Source organism: Etheostoma cragini, chromosome 21 (assembly GCF_013103735.1).
Source record: "Etheostoma cragini isolate CJK2018 chromosome 21, CSU_Ecrag_1.0, whole genome shotgun sequence".
NCBI classification, from domain to species: domain Eukaryota; kingdom Metazoa; phylum Chordata; class Actinopteri; order Perciformes; family Percidae; genus Etheostoma; species Etheostoma cragini.
Genome location: NC_048427.1, coordinates 6117893 through 6134125, shown reverse-complemented (window position 1 = coordinate 6134125; position 16233 = coordinate 6117893). Strand labels below are relative to the sequence as shown.

General features: G+C 41.4%; 1 protein-coding gene across 4 annotated transcripts in view; it reads left to right on the top strand.

Annotated features, from left to right (window-relative positions):
- dock1 (dedicator of cytokinesis 1) overlaps positions 1–16233 on the top strand; it is a 164418-nt gene that overhangs the window by 33918 nt on the left and 114267 nt on the right. For all 4 annotated transcript variants that reach the window (XM_034860643.1, XM_034860642.1, XM_034860641.1 and 1 more), the window contains exons 15-19: positions 2900–2998; positions 3577–3649; positions 6667–6770; positions 7244–7427; positions 14381–14478. In XM_034860643.1, the coding sequence (XP_034716534.1) occupies positions 2900–2998; positions 3577–3649; positions 6667–6770; positions 7244–7427; positions 14381–14478 (558 nt within the window). The remainder of the gene's footprint in view (positions 1–2899; positions 2999–3576; positions 3650–6666; positions 6771–7243; positions 7428–14380; positions 14479–16233) is intronic.

The following is a 16233-nucleotide window of genomic DNA, read 5'->3' as shown; positions in this document are numbered from 1 at the left end:
TTGGAAAATGGCTGCAATGAAACAAAGAGTGAAAAATTTAAAGGGGTCTGAATACTTTCCGTACCCACTGTATATGTCCACACTTTGTACGCCTGTGTACTCGGAGAGTGAGTGGAAGTTACAAGTACTGATGACGGAGTGATTTAAAATGACACAGTGATGGGGAGGCCTCCTGCAAACAGTCAATCAGAAGATGAGCGCTATTACCCTTAGCTGCCTCAATTAGACACATTAATCTTTGGTTTAGAGGCTTTGTCTGTGATTTGGCTCGGCAGGCAGAGGATGTGTAAGGATCAGTGGTGATTACACTACAAATGCAGTGCTAAAGTAGCAGAAAGCAGTGTTGATCTTGACTTCTGTCAGATGTTACGCTGTCTGACCGAATACATACTACGATTGGTTGTCTCATTGCTGGACAAGTAATCTCATTGTGAATATGTTTGGGTGTTTAAAATTGTGGTATCATTTTTAATGTAGTACAAGGACAAATGTATTAGTAACTCACAAACACTTTTCAATATTTGAGTGCATTTCGCCTTTTGTTATGTTATTTTTGGTATCTGTTTGTATACTTTATTTGCATGGTATACATGAATCATCTACCAGCAGCTATACTGTGTTTTAGGGCTGGGCAATATATCGTTATCAATATGTAAGTTGCTAGATATCGTCTTAAATTCTTGGATATCTTAATATCCTGATATGACACAAGTGTTGTCTTTTCCTGTTTTTAAAGGCTGCATTACAGTAGAGTGATTTTCTAAACACTAGACTGTTTTAGCTGTTCTATTATTTGCCTTCACCCATATAGTTATTATATCAACATAACTGATGATTATTTATCAAAAATCTCATTGTGTGCATAATTTGTGAAAGCAAGAAAATTCAACCCTACAATATCAATATCGAGGTGTTTGGTAAAAAATATTGGGATATTTGATTTTCTCCATATCGCTCAGCTCTACTGTGTTTATTACAGTAGACATGTTGTGCACAAATAGCGTGTTGCACCTACAGTACAGCAAACATGTTTCATTTGCTCTCTCAGTGGGGGCCAGTATGATACCTGAGCACTCCTACAGTAGCAGCGCTTCTTTACACAACAGTTTTCAATACTCGAGGGTTGAACACAGTTCAGTTGGTATGATTCATCAGGTTCAATGACAAGCTCTTCTGAGCCAATGTCAATGGGACATTTGCTTGTGAATGCTAAGGCTGTCACAATGTTTAGGATGCAATGATTTCAGTCAGTGATAGAAGTCCACAGCGATTAAGTGGCATTGATCACATCTATGGGTGTCATGGCCATGTGTCCTTGGAGTGCTGTAATTCCCTTAAACATCTCGTCCTGCTGCTTTACACAAAAATGCTCCTTCTCATCTGTTTGGTTCTCCAGGGATCAACACTAATTGGTCAAATTATTCCTCGTCCATTCTGGATTTGAATTGGCCTGAAGGAAATTCTGTGTCTGAAATGAGAGGCACAGGCTGAATCTCATGTTTCCTAAAACAGTTCCTCCACTTGCTTCCCTTCCTTGCATCTTAGTTCGTCCAACTGAGGAAGCACGGCAGAGACGGAGGAAATCCTGCGAGGAGAAAGCAAACTAGGATATGTATATTTTAGAGGGATGAAATGTCCTTTCCTCTGAAACATCACGTGAATACATCAGCTGTGCGGGCAGTGTTCGCAACAGCATTCAGCCGCTCTCTTCCATGAAGGATGCTCTCCGGTTTGAGCAAGGAGCTATCAAAATAAAGAAGTGCTATTCAGTCGCTATCACTTTGACGTCTAAAGCCGTTTCAGTATATTCTTTGATAATAAAAAATACACAAGGCACTTGAAAATAGCTTAATGTAATTACTCACTTTGAGGCAAGATTTATAATAGGTTTACTTTGCCATTTTTTGCTTTATGTGGTATTCTTTCTGGATGTTTCTGTCTTAGCCTTCTTATCTCCTCCATTCTTCTATGTCCTTTCTTTCTGGTCTCTTTCTGGCTCTGGATTTGTCATCCTTCCTCTGTCTCTAAAAGGATTTGTGACATTGTGTTGCGAGAGGCTGGGCAGTGACATCTTATCACTTTGACATATTAGCACAGGTCCACAAAACCCCTCTCACCTGGGGCTAGACCTTGGCTACTTTCCCCTCTTTGTCCCTCCAAAATCTGGAGCTGTCATGAATCCTGGCCTTTTAGTGAAGGGGAATAGTTGTCTGAGCTAGCACCCGCCCCCCAGATCTGCTTGGCGTAGTTTGGGGGAGACAGGGCGTGTTTTCCCTCATAATTGCTGGTTGTCAGAAACCATTAGTGTTGGAGGATTTTAGAAGCACCAGGCCAGGGAGTCAGCTGGAAGAGTGGGAGAAAAGGGGTGGGCTGACTGAGCGCTGATTGATAGAAAACAAGGCATGCCTGCCATCCACTGTCACTATAGCCCTCCTGCCAAACCCCACAGGGGACCCTGACCTGTAGAAACTCAGGGGACCCAATTGGAAGACCAATTTACATGGTTGAATCCATCAGCACCAGCTGGTCGGCAACCCTATGCTAGCTTCCCTCCACTCCTCACTGCATGGGAGCCACTGCCTCTTGATCCTAAATAATTTATTTTTAATTTATTTCTTATTTCCACAATGCTGTCATGAGATTGGCAGCCAACAGGCAGGTGCACATGCATAAAGTACATCCAGACTTTTAAAGGCCATTCTGCCGTCTGTCCCAGGGTGCTGCATTTTATGAAATAAGTGGTAGTCAATTTTCCACATGCGTGTGCTAATGTTTGGACAGAGTAGTAATAGCTCAACCATCATGATTTTGCCACTTTGAAGGAACTTTCAGCTACGCTAGTATAACCAGATAACTAGTCATATTCTCTGATCAATGCGTTTTCTTTCTCTGTGTCCAGAATGTAATATTCCCTGGAGCTGGAGACGAAGGGATCAATGAGTACAAGTCTGTCATCTACTACCAAGTGAAGCAGCCACGCTGGTTTGAAACAATAAAGGTGTGTCTCTATCTGCTTACTTCTACCTCCTTACTATTTCTTCCTTTTTATCCCCCGTCATTTCTTTAGCCATTATTTTCCACCTTGAACGGCAATACCACCCTTTGATATAATTATTAAATCCATTATTCATCACAGTACAGGTTTCCATCACCAGCAGTCTATAGAATGAAGACTGTGGTGCATAGTCGATTTTCACCCCTGCAGCTTTGAAGCATAGAAAGACAGTGATCAATATTAAACCATATACTAGATTGTTAGTAGTAGAATGGTTAGTATGTTTGTAAATGTCTGGAAATTGAAAGGTATTGATACTTTTCTTTAGTTATTGACACTTTGAGGACCGTATCAGGAGTTTTGCATGTTTTAGCTCATATTGCATTTACAATACTTTACCTCAAACGTAACCATTTGTGCACACCATGCTACATGCCATTAGTTTCAAATGATTTCTAAACAAAATGAAAATCTAGATTTAGGGGCTCATTCTGCTCTCATTGTGTCTTTACATATCTGCTATGTGAGTGTGAGTTCATGGGTGTAGATGTCTCACACAGTCTTTCTGTCTTTTATCTCAGGTTGCTATCCCTATTGAGGACGTCAACCGGAGCCACTTGCGGTTCACCTTTCGCCACCGCTCATCACAGGACTGTAAGTACAAATGTCAGCATATGAATAATCAATTTTGCTGATGACCAGCTGCACAATTGGCTTATAATCTATCCGCAGTACAAATAATGGTAGAGATCAAATCCAAGCAGATGTGTTGCCCATTGATGAATGGTTTGAAGTTCACCCTTAGTCTGCCCCTGCACAAAGCAGTATCATGGAGTGGCCTGTCAGAGACTACAGCTGGGATGGGAATAATGCCTGAGGGGACTTGTTTGTTTTTTGGGACAAATGTCAAGCTGAATGCAACCACTGTTGCATGCATTGTATGCCCTTCTGTTTTTTAACATCCTTTCTAATTTTGGGGGTGTAGATGGCAGGGAAGCCTGCCACTGGCAGCCTTGCCATCCCATCTGCCTGCCACATGGCAAGGCCATTCCAGCAGCGGGAGTGGTGTAGAGAAAAGAACTTTTGGTGGGGTAATGGAACCATAACAAGTGTATGCATTTTAAACAATCAATGCATATGGCACTGAACGCAAAGCAGAATTGGGAGGATATCAGCACGGGCAAGTATACCTACCAAGTAATCTGCAGCTGCTGTCATCCTTCAGTTACAAAATCCTTCAGCTCTGTTTACTTCTCACCCGCATGCAGGGGGTTTGGAAGAAATGGCCAGGTCTTAGAGCTCAGTGCTGGCCTATAATCCACCTGGAGAGCCTTCTTGTCATGCTTGGCACCTTGCTACTGCGGGGACTAATGCTGTTACGAGGCATGCCTTTGAAACTCTGACTTGTCGTTATCTTGCTGTAACGGTTGCTTTAGAAACTGGCTCACCTCAAGTGACTCTGGGACAGGAGGGGCATGCTGATGCTGCCAATCTTACAATAGAGAGATATGTTTGAAAAGGTATATTCTAGGTTGGATTATATAGGTTTATGTGTGGTGTATATTTTGTATTTGGCAAGTGTGTGTGTGTTTACACTTGTATCCCATCAAAGAGACAACAAGTTTCTAATTGTCTGCATCTGTGCAGGCGTCAAGCCAGTTTGTTGTTTCTGCACTGACTGGGTTACCTTTTATTTTCTGTTTACACTGTAGGGTCTGTTTGCAATTACCACTTTGATGGATGTAGCTTCAATATTCAAGTAATTGAATAGAAGAGTGGCAACTCCCATCACAATGTGTCAGACTTACATTTTCATATAAATGTGTTAAATGTGTAAACCCATGACAGGGACAGCCGCGAACCCTCACCATACCTGTGATACGAGTGTGACCTATTATGTAATCAGATGAATTAAGATTAGAAGGTATTTTTAATTGATCCTACAATATTAACCTTACTACATGTGAAGAGCTTTGAAGCAAAGCAGAGATAGTCTGTCGGATGAAGTCCTTTCAGTGGTCTGCCTCTGCTGTCATCTGTTTGTGTCCTTCTGCTTCCTTCACTGCTCTTAGCTAGGACTGAACTTTTAGTAGAAACACAGAGTGACAGAGCTGCTCATAAAGGCCACTACTTGAACACATGCTCTCAGTATCTCAGCCCCCTGCTCCAGAATCAGGCCAGCTCTTACACAGTGCATTATCAGACTAGCACTCTAACCTTGTCAGGCGTCATCAGACTGATTGTTGCTATCACAGATTCCGCCGTGGCTGTAAGAAATCCCCGCCATCTTTTCACTTCTGTTTCATCAGTCATCATGGCACTACCTGGTGAGTGGGGCAGAGGGTAGGCTTTAAAATGCGACACAGTACACTCTACATAAATCTGAAGTGACAGCCCACCTTAGAAGTTCCACACAAACTTGACTTTGATTGGCTGAAAAAAGTAACTCTGTCCTGAAAGTGACCTTTTCCCCCCAAATGATAAAAGAGTTTCTGATCTCTGTAGCAGGTCCCTTATACATATGTGTACAACTGGGTGGCATGCAAACCGTTTCTTCCCTCCACTGGTTCCTCTCAAGCAAGTCCGGCAATTATTCACCGGCGAGGCTGCGGGCAGCAAACCAATGAGTGGATTTATGCAGATAGAATGTGCACGATACTTCGATGAATCACGTCTCCCGGCACGTAAATTTTAAGCTTGTTGATCCATAATGATGATATATGTGGCCCTATCCAAACGCTTGGTTACAGGACAAAGTCATAACTCTTGTGCTTGTTTATGCAGTGCTTCCCCTCAACAGCCCCAAAGACAGTTGCATGTGCGCGCACACACACACATACACACACACACACACACACACACACACACACACACACACACACACACACACACACACACACACACACACACACAGTGGGATATCACAAACTGTTCACAGCTGCAGCACTGAAATCCATTGCAAGTATTCATATGCTAGGAGGATGTGGACACACAGGCTATGTCAATCCAAACCTTGTTGCTTGAATATCAGTTATAAACTATTTAAGAAAGATCATTCTTCCTTTCTTTTGATAGCAGAAAATATGATTTTTCAAATCACGTTCATATTACCATCACATCAATGCTCACATGCTTCAAACAGTATATCAGCTTGTAATTTAACTATTTATATCACACCTCCCACTTGCTCTTCATTCTCATCCTAGTATAATTGCTTTTAAGGAAGTTGAAACAAAAAGTTAAACAACCATTGCACATATACAGCTACAGCATTAATACAGCCATTAGAAGGGAACCGTTAATTCTTGTGTCTATCCAGGAGCCGACTCTGGGCCTGTAGTAGCCAGATTTACATTAGGGTTTTATTTGTCTACTAGCTTGTTAATGACTTGTTGTAAAGCCAGCCTTACATCATGGTTTACTGCAAAGGGGCCTGGCCCTGTTACAGCTCTCCTGTTGTCTTTTCATATCCTGAAGATGCAATATTTTCATATAAACAAGTAGTTTGCAAATATACACAAAAAGAAAAAGTACACTTTTGTACAAAAACATGGAAGTAAAGTACTGTACGTATGAACACAAAGTCTATCTTAAATGTAAACAACAAAAGATCAATGTCTTCCCTCTGGCTGTGATCTGTCTTCCACGTGTTTCTTTTCTTCCTCCCACAGCCAAAGACAAATCAGAGAAGATATTTGCCTTGTCTTTTGTGAAGTTGATGAGGTATGATGGAACAACTCTGAGGGACGGCGAGCATGATCTCATCGTGTACAAGGTAATTGTGAAATAGCCCGTAACACAGTTAGTCCGTGGTGTTCTGGAATGATTGTTACTGACTGCCTACCTGCTGGGCTGGCCCATGTGATCACAACAGAGTCCAAGGTGAGAAACTGTCCCGTCTTATTAGTAGGTGCAGTAATAATGGCTTCACTGTCATCTATGGAGAATTGTAGCTCTACGCATCAACCCCCTCAGTGAAATGAGGTTGCTTTCCAATTAAAACCCCTTGTATAATGATACCTGTGTGTTACTATGCCCATTTATCTTAATTGAAAAGTTAATACGGGAAAAATTCCCCCAATTAGATTTTTTTAGAGTTTTGTTAATACTCTTACACGCAGAACAATACAAGGATATTATAGACAGGAAAACACATCTGAAAAAACTCACCACAGTACTACAACATAACACTTCATTGCAACATAAACAGCAGATATGGATTTATCTTGTCTTTTCCTGGAAAACTAGGCAGAAGCAAAGAAGCTGGATGAATCTTCTCTGTGCTTGAACCTTCCTGCCACAAAGCTGGAGCTGGAGGAGAAAGGCTACTCCACCACTGGGAAAAACACCCAGAACCTCGGCAACTGTGTCATCAGCAAGGACTCCTTCCAGATCTCCACCCTGGTTTGCTCCACCAAGCTCACCCAGAACGGTAACCACCGCTATACTTTGAGCATTTGCGTCTTTTTTTGCATTCTTTTGTCTTTTATCAAGTGCCTTTCTGAAGCTAGAATCATGCTTATTGTTTGCATTGTGACACAGCTTCCTAGTGAGCATGTACCCCCAAACTGTACAGGTATAAAAAATAAAACACGTGCAACTGAGCACCGGAACCTTTGCTTATGTGCAGCCCTGAGAAACATAATTCCTGTAGTATCCATTTCACCATTTACTACATTAAAAGAGCTCTCACTGAAGAAAACTAAATTCTTGTATTTTAACCAAGCAGACCCTGGATTTTGAAACTAGTTTTGGGCCACTGCCTCTGACTTTGAAAGACATATTATCCATGCACAGGAACCACATATCACTTAAAATTGAACTCTGGGACCTCTGCCATCCTTTGCTTCTTCCACCTGGGCTTAACACTTGTCACATGTTGGTCGTTTGTCCTCGCTCAAGGGTTGTCCTTTAACCTACTTTCTCTACCGTAGCTTCCTCCCATCAGTGAGTGTCAGTCAGTAAATTTCTGTCCATCTCTGCTGAGCGGACAACAGCCCGGCTCTGTTTATTGTTGTCAGTCGGGCGGAGTAATTTCCCAGGGTGCTGAGAAGATCTACACTTATTAAGATAAGGAAATCCCCATCTCTGCTCTGTGGCTCAAGGATTAAGGATTTTGACCTCTTGTGTTCCTTCAGCTTTCACACATGTTAAAAATCCCAACAGACATTAGCGTGAACCCTCTTGGATGTATTGTTATTTCCAGACTGCATTCATAACATTGGGATTGTCTCTGTGTTGATTGTGTGGAAATCTGTTGTGCTGTGCGAGTGTTCCTAGCTCTGATTTCACAGTTACTCTGAACAGAATCATATTCCAAGTCTGCTTTGCTTTCCTCTGCACTTGTTGCATTGTACTTAGTGTTTTTTTTTTTACTTTTGGTATGCAAGACTGAGTCACCATTTTAATTAGAGCCAAAATGAAAGCTTCCCCAATTCTGTGTGTGTTTTTTGGCGACAGCCTGAAAGAGAAGAAGGGATAGATTTACCGCAGGCTAACGTGACTAGAATTGAAATTTAATTGTTTTACTTGCCCAAAGCAACATGCTGTTTGAAAAGGGGTACATCACGCCCTTATGTTTTGTTCATGGTAACTCAAAGATCATTTTAAATAGTCAGACAAGGACAGCGTGACAGGAAACGCTTGTAGTGAAATGTTGAAGCAGATTTATGTATTCTCTGGTCCAGCGTTTTGCAGTCTTTTTGCGGTATCGGAGCGCTCGCTGAATAATTCTTGTATATCCCTGTAATAAGAAGTACTACAAACCTGTTTTTATCTTCTTCAGGTGCATGATATAATCCCTTTTGAATCTATTTAAATTGAAGGCTCCGAATGTAAGTACGGTTCCTTGTGAATATCAAATAACCACCAGAGCTCTCTGTCACTCGATATCCTCGTGATCCTGCGAGCAGATTCCGTAATAACAGATGACACCGGAAGATTTATTCTCTGTTGTGGCATCCAGGGGTCACAAGTGGCGTTGTTGGTATACGTACTCAATCTGTGCATACGCAAAGGGAATACAATGCTCAGTAAAATAAGGCCAGAAAAGACCAGCAACTTGTGATTTATTAAATACACCAAAATCATCTCTAAAAGAATTGTGATTTTCATTAACGGTAGCTGCACTTTATAACATCTTGGATCTTATTTGTACCCATAATTTATATAAGTTATGATGACTTTGCTCACCAAAATGAATGCTCTGATCTAGTAACATGGCAAAATGTCTTTGACGTTCAGAAAGATTACCCAAACCACTTTATTTGGAGGTGAAGCGGAAAGCAATATGTTGGTACTGATCACTCACTACAGATGGAAAACATGGAGTTGGGTCTGTAAACTAGGGTTGATGTTTACAACAGGCTTCCAGAAAGGTCTGGCCAACCTGGAGGTTTGTTTAAAAGCTGTACGATCTGACAGCATGTGTTTATTGCACTCTCTTACTTTTTTTAGCAGTGTTACTGCATTCTATGATATCAATGAGTACATGAAAAAACAGTAGTGCTGCATTGTTGGTATGCTAATCTGAATATGCTGGACACAGCTTCTGAGGTTATAGACTCTGTGGCTTTAGTGTCTCTGCCCACAAGACAAGACTGTCCGGGCTGCAAAAGTTGTATGCCTCTTGCACTTATGGAACCATCTCAGCACCTCTTGTATGATTTAAATTTTCACCTGACAGTCGTTTTGAAAAAGAGAGAGAGCAGTCTTCTCTCTGCCAGCCACATACTAATGTGGATGACTCATGAGACCTTTTGGTGGAACTTTACTGTCTAACAGACACCTGTATGGGGGGAGAACTACATTTTCCGCTGTCGGTCTTCGTTATGTGGCCCCCCCAATATGCACAATAAACATTTGCAAAGCCTCAGTAATGAGGTCACTGCAGACCCCAGACCAGGCCCTGGTTAGAAGTACTGCTGCAAATATTGTGTGAAAAAGGATGCTGTTGTATGTTACAGTAATGTTCCCTTTGAGGGTTATTAAGTTTAGTCTAGGCTTAAAGTCGTCATTTAAATACATTCGTGTGTGCCCTCCTACTCTGCTAGTGGGTGGGAAGTTACAGATGCCAAACTCGCCCACACTGATTACACTAGCTAGGGAATTAATGCTAGTAGCTCAAACCCTTGTCTGAAGTGTAGATGTACAGTATATAACATTCGAGAAGAAATCAATCAGCAGCATTTTCCTCCCTATTTGTCCACCTTGTTAATTTTTTTCTACGCTTTCCTTTTTTCTCCTGTGTGAGAGAGATGCGCAGCAGTGGTGTCCACTGCTGATATTTACCTGGCACTTTGTGGTGGTAATTTGCAAGGCACCAATAGGTGCTTGGGGATCAGGCACCTCATCACTGCACACAAAGTTTGATTAAACAGAGAGGTTTGTGTGTGCGTGTGCATGCGTGTGCATTTGTGTGTGTGTGTCTCCCCTGGGATGTCATCCCACGCAAAGCTCTAGGAAAAGGTTTGAGTTCTTTTAATAAAGCAATACAGAGCCAGTCTCTCCGACTGTGCCAGAGTCTACCTGCTTTATTAAAACCTAGAGGCTCTTTAAACTCCCTCTTCAACTACTCACTCACTCTCTCTCTCTCTCTCTCTCTCTCTCTCTCTCTCTCTCTCTCTCTCTCTCTCTCTCTCTCTCTCTCTCTCTCTCTCTCTCTCTCTCTCTCTCTCTCTTCACCCTCCAAAAATGCTTTTGGTAGACAAAAAGCTGATATGCTTTACATTTGTCTTCACAGTGACAATGTGCTTCATTTCTCTGTGGTACAGTATATATTTGTGGCAAGGTGGACTTGACCAACTGCCACTTTACTTGTTTGAAATCCATGATGTTTCTCTCTCTCATGGTTTGGCTGAATTCTCTGGGCAGGCAAAGCAGAGAAAGGGAAGGCAACCTTGCCCCTTATGACCTCACAAGGAGCAAGATTCCAGATCGGCCCATCTGAGCTTTCAGTTTCTCAAAGGCAGAGCAGAATACCCAGGGCTTGGTTACCACCAGGGTTGTTTTGTAGTGTTGCTCAGGCAATAGTAAATGGTAAATGGGTTGTATGATATAGCACACTCATCCAAACTGTTGCCTGACCATTGAGGCCATTGTGGTTCAATTTCTTGCTAGCTATTAGTTCGACAACCTGCTCTACCTCCTGAGAAACTGCTGCCCAAACTAAAATAAGCAATTTGAAGATATCTCCTTGAGCTCTGTGGAAATTCAGATTTTCAGATAACTATTCAGAGAACATACAATGTATTGATTAATTATAAATATAATCATCATAAGCTGCAACATGAGTTGAAGCCTAAAGTGTGTCTAAACTTCATCATCTGCTCAATTCATATTCCCATACATCCAATTCATGACACCACATCCCTAATCCCCACATCTGAGATGAAACACTGTTTTTAATTAAGCTAGACTTGTGCATGCAGTCTCCCAGTGTGGGGAGCGTGTGTGAAGTGGCTGCTGACTCATCCCTGGGTATTTGCAGTGTGCTTCACTAAACGGAGGCTGGAGGAGAAGCAGACACCCGATGACAGCAGAGCTGGTAGAGGATCATGCCTGGTGAAAGATGTATATTAAACATTATGTCTTTACCTTAACTGGAAAAATAATGAATTAAAAAATAGTTTGAAAACTGAGAAGTATGTTTTTACTGTGTGTAAAGCTGCTCTCACCTCACTATGTTTAAACAAAAAAAACTGCAACTAATTTTATAACCAAATACAAGGCTGTTACCGTTAAAGAAAAAAGAGCAAGCTATTAAGACTACTCCGTGGTTGTTTGCTTGTGAAAATGAACCAAAGTGCTAATGTGAGGCAGGATGTACTTATAACATTCATATGACAATTTAAAGTCTTGCATTTCAGCTGTGCAATGACAATGCAAACAATTCTCCCAGAATTAATTATTCCACCCCTCTTCTTCTATCAGTTTTGTAACTTTTACATTTTGATGCCTAGAAAGACAACCATTCTCAAACAGATATTGTTTATTGAAAGGCACTCCTCTTGGAACTCCCATGTCAACCATATCCCCCACACACCCAGCGCGGCTCTAATAGCAGTGCAGTGGGACCAAACCGTTAGATGATTTATTCTCATTTTATTACATTTGTCTCTCTGAAATGCTAAACTGTCAATTTTCAAATGTATATGTATATGTCCTTGGGGAAGGGGTTGCTGGTAGTTTAGATGGGGTTTTGTGACTGAACCCTGATAGGTTGTCAGGTTTGCAGATGATAGACATACATCACTGTCTCGCCATGCTTGATCAGCTCTTCCTTAGCCAGCCAGGCGTGGCGAGCAGAGAGAGGGAGCAGCTAGGGTCCCCAGGAAGGTACTTTAAATTGGGCAGGGCTTCTCTGTAAACCATTTTTTCCTGCTGATTTTTCAATGCAGGCTTTGCTAACAACATGAATCTGCTATAAGAAGTTTCTCTTTCTGCCTTGCATCTGGGGCCATTTCATAAAGCAGATTTAGTGAGAACTTTGAGTTTGTTACCGCTGAGATGAGGGAAACTCTGGGTTTTCCGTTTCAGAAAGGGAGGTTATTTAAACCTGAGAGAGAGAGAGAGAGAGAGAGAGAGAGAGAGAGGGGTAACTCCAGCCCATTTCAGAAAGAGAGGTAACTTAACCTCATAGTCAGTTACTGTGGTAACTGAGTCTGTGAACCTAACCTGGTCAGGAGCAGGTTTTCTTCAATAAACCTCAAGGTTCTCTGGCTCCTCCCTCTAACACAGCACTCTGTCATTTCCTCATTCATTCATTCAGTCTGTAACAGGCTCATTTTAGTGCAGTTTGTTATCTGCATGAATAAAAAAACATGGCATGGCCTTTTGTTGACAATCCCGTTGATGAAGAAGCTGTATTACTTTGCAGGGAGTTAAACATACAATATGATATTGAGGCCCCGACTATAGATGAATTTTCATTTCCAGATACTAGCCTTCCTGTTTGAGCGGTATTGTTTTTCTTCCCTCATTTATGTAGCCTACATAACCTTATTTGTCCTCATATTGCTAACATCACCCATTGTGGACATGCGCTAGAACTCAACATTTACTCTAGCAGCAATTTTCTCCCACGCAAATTTTCTCTCTTTTGCAGCAGCCGCGGTGTTGCTTTTTTACAGAAATATATGTTCAAACTCGCTGTATGTGCGCATGAGTATTTCCATCGACCACTTTGTTTATGGTTGTTACAATGGTGAGTCGTAGTGTCACGGCTCCATTCGTGTTGCCTTTTTATAGTGCATGCATGCGCTTAACTCTGAGTGAAGCTACTCTGAGTAGATTGAACCAACTCAAATCAGCTGTTCATTTTCCCTTATCAGGGTAAATCAAATCAGAGTTCAGGGTTAAACTACCAGTCGCACCCGAGGTGGTGCGTGCCAATGTGACGTCCAAATGACGTAGATCTCACTGGTGCGCCAGGATTTTTAGCGTGCGACCAGACAAAGCGGAAACAGGAAGCCTGAATGAGCTTGAGGGTAACCGGATGCCAGGACTCTCAAAGTGAATGCAAGTCTCTTTTGTAAACTTACTGGGTTAGGATGAGTTCTTTTATAGTGAATGAAAGGCTTGATCTTACGTAGGTCATTGAATCAAAGCATTGACAGCAATGCTGCTGCCAGTTCTGCTGTTGTTTACCCTTTTCTTCTTCTTCTAATCCGTAGAAATGGCAAAATCATTATCCTTTGCTCATTAACGCTCTGTTCAAGAGAAGACTGCAACTAGTTTTGCGACCACCACGCGCAAATATAAACAGTTAGGGCGCTCTCGTGACGTCACATTTGCGTGCTCCAGCTCGGTTGCGGCTACTGAAAAAAGGCTGTTAGAATCAGTGTTTGTTAAACCTCCTTCCTTCAACAGGCCCCTGGACTAGACTACATCTTTGACAATTAGTTGACTAATCAGTTATTAATTAAATGCATTTTATCTCTTTAAAACAAGATGTGGCTGGTATTCACAGGTCTGGCATATACAATGCCGTAACAACCTGACATGAGTTAATTTTAAAGCTCCCTGTTTGATAATTTGCCAAAGGTGGTCTGAATAAGTGCTCCTTTGAGTGTGATTAATCACATCATGACTCATCCTCTTGTGCCTAAATGTATTTTCAATGATTAAAGTGAGAGATCTAATAGAATGACTAACATCGTGTTTAGGAAATTTACAAACTGACGTGTGTAAGTTGGGGACAGGGGACAGGACGGGGCCTTTTCAACAAATGGCCCCACAACACTAATTAAATTCAAATATTCAACCTTGATTGCCCTTTTTGCTTCCTCTCCATCTCTCTTCACGCTGTATTACCACTGGCAGGGCAAACTTCCCGCTGTGCTTTGTGTGCATTCATTTTCATGTTGATTTGTTTTGTTGTTTCAGTGGACTTACTTGGCCTGCTGAAGTGGCGCTCCAACACCAGCCTGCTGCAGCAGAACCTCCGTCAGCTGATGAAGGTGGACGGTGGCGAGGTCGTCAAGGTCAGAGGTCGAAAGTCACCCTGCAATCTGCTGACTGCAGTGTCTGTATTCTTTGTTTTACTGATCAGTCAAAAAACTAGTGCACTTAAAGCTGGAGCAAAAACTAATGATCTTAGGTCACTTTCTTTTATAATTGTGTTATCATTGAAAATGTACCTCATCCTTTTGCCTAGATACAGATTAACAAAAAAGCAAAAAAAATATCAACAGCTATTGAAACACAGCAGTTTCACAAATGATTTCACTGCGAAGGTAACAGTTGCTAGTTTTATCTTATTTATTCTATTACAGTGAGGAGGGAGCACATAGCACCACACACAGTGTACCGAAGGGCAGGAGAGGACCTGCTGTCAGAAGTATAGGCAGGCCCTACAAGTTGCTCAGCATGTGGCAGATGAATAAATTACTCTCTGGATAAAGTTTAGCATGGGGTAGTTGGGGGGGCCCGGCAAATTGCAGCATATCTGAGGAAGTTCTTCACCAAGACAGTTTTGATCAGACCAGATAGATGTGTCAACCACAGCTGGACCAGTTCATTAAACCACAGGGGTGTGATTATTATTCCCAGCACATTAGCACTCAATCTCTCCAAAGTGCTCTGAGGCTGTCGCTGTGCAATTAGATAATACTTTCAGCTTGGCATTTATAAGACAATTTATCAACAGGGTATTCATACATAGTTATGTACATGTGTTGTATAGTATGTACTATGCATTAAGACTAGATCATATGTACATTCTTGGAGGTGTTTCTATCTCCCTAATGTGATACTGTTTTTTGAGTGAGTGATCCCACCCCTTGTGGTGTTTCTGTCAGGCAGCCTGGCCTTCGTGAGATTGCATCGTGCATTCAGCACCACAGAGTGCACACTGTTTGTTTCTCGTTGAGAGCACTGTGAATCTCATCCATCCGAGATGACAGACCAAGCACGGTATAGAGTGATGGCTCTGTTTGCAACATTTTTACATCTGTTTTCACATTGCCTCAGAATTGGTTGAGTAAATGGAGCATGTTTCCCCAGAGAAGGAGGGTGTATATAGTTAGTGTTCCTGGAGGTTCTGCTGACAGGGAAAATATCACTATCTCCATAGAACTATATTGGCTCATGTTAACAGCTGTAAATGGTGCCTAATGGGTAGCAAATAGCACTCCCAGAGCAGGAGATCACGTGCCATACGGTTACACCAAAAAGGCTATTGGGGTTCATATTCAACATGTTTGCATTCATATTAGTTGGGATTCAGACTTGATATCTTAATATTATTGTTAATCATCTTTCAGAAGATTTATATTCTGCTGATCATAATCTTCATGTTGAATTATTCTTTTTTAAATAAATTAAATCAATTGTCCAAATCAATGAAGTCCAACATCTATTAAACACAAACAGTTTTAAGTTAGTCATTCAAGTTTTTTGTTTTACATGTGTGCATAGCCCAATTTACGGCAATAATTTTATTATTTTTTAATATATATATATATATATATATATATGTATGTATGTTTGGCTGTTATCATTTAATCATACCATGTGTGTCTGATTTGGAGCTGGGCAATATATTGATATTATATCGATATCATGATATGAGGCTAGATATCTTTGATTTTGGAAATTGTAACATTGTGGTATGACATAAGTATAGTCTTTTCCTGGTTTTAAAGGCTGCATTACCTGTAAAGTTGTCATTGTCTGAACTTACCAGACTGTTCTATCTATCTGTTATATTATTTGCCTTTTCCCCACTTAGTCATTAT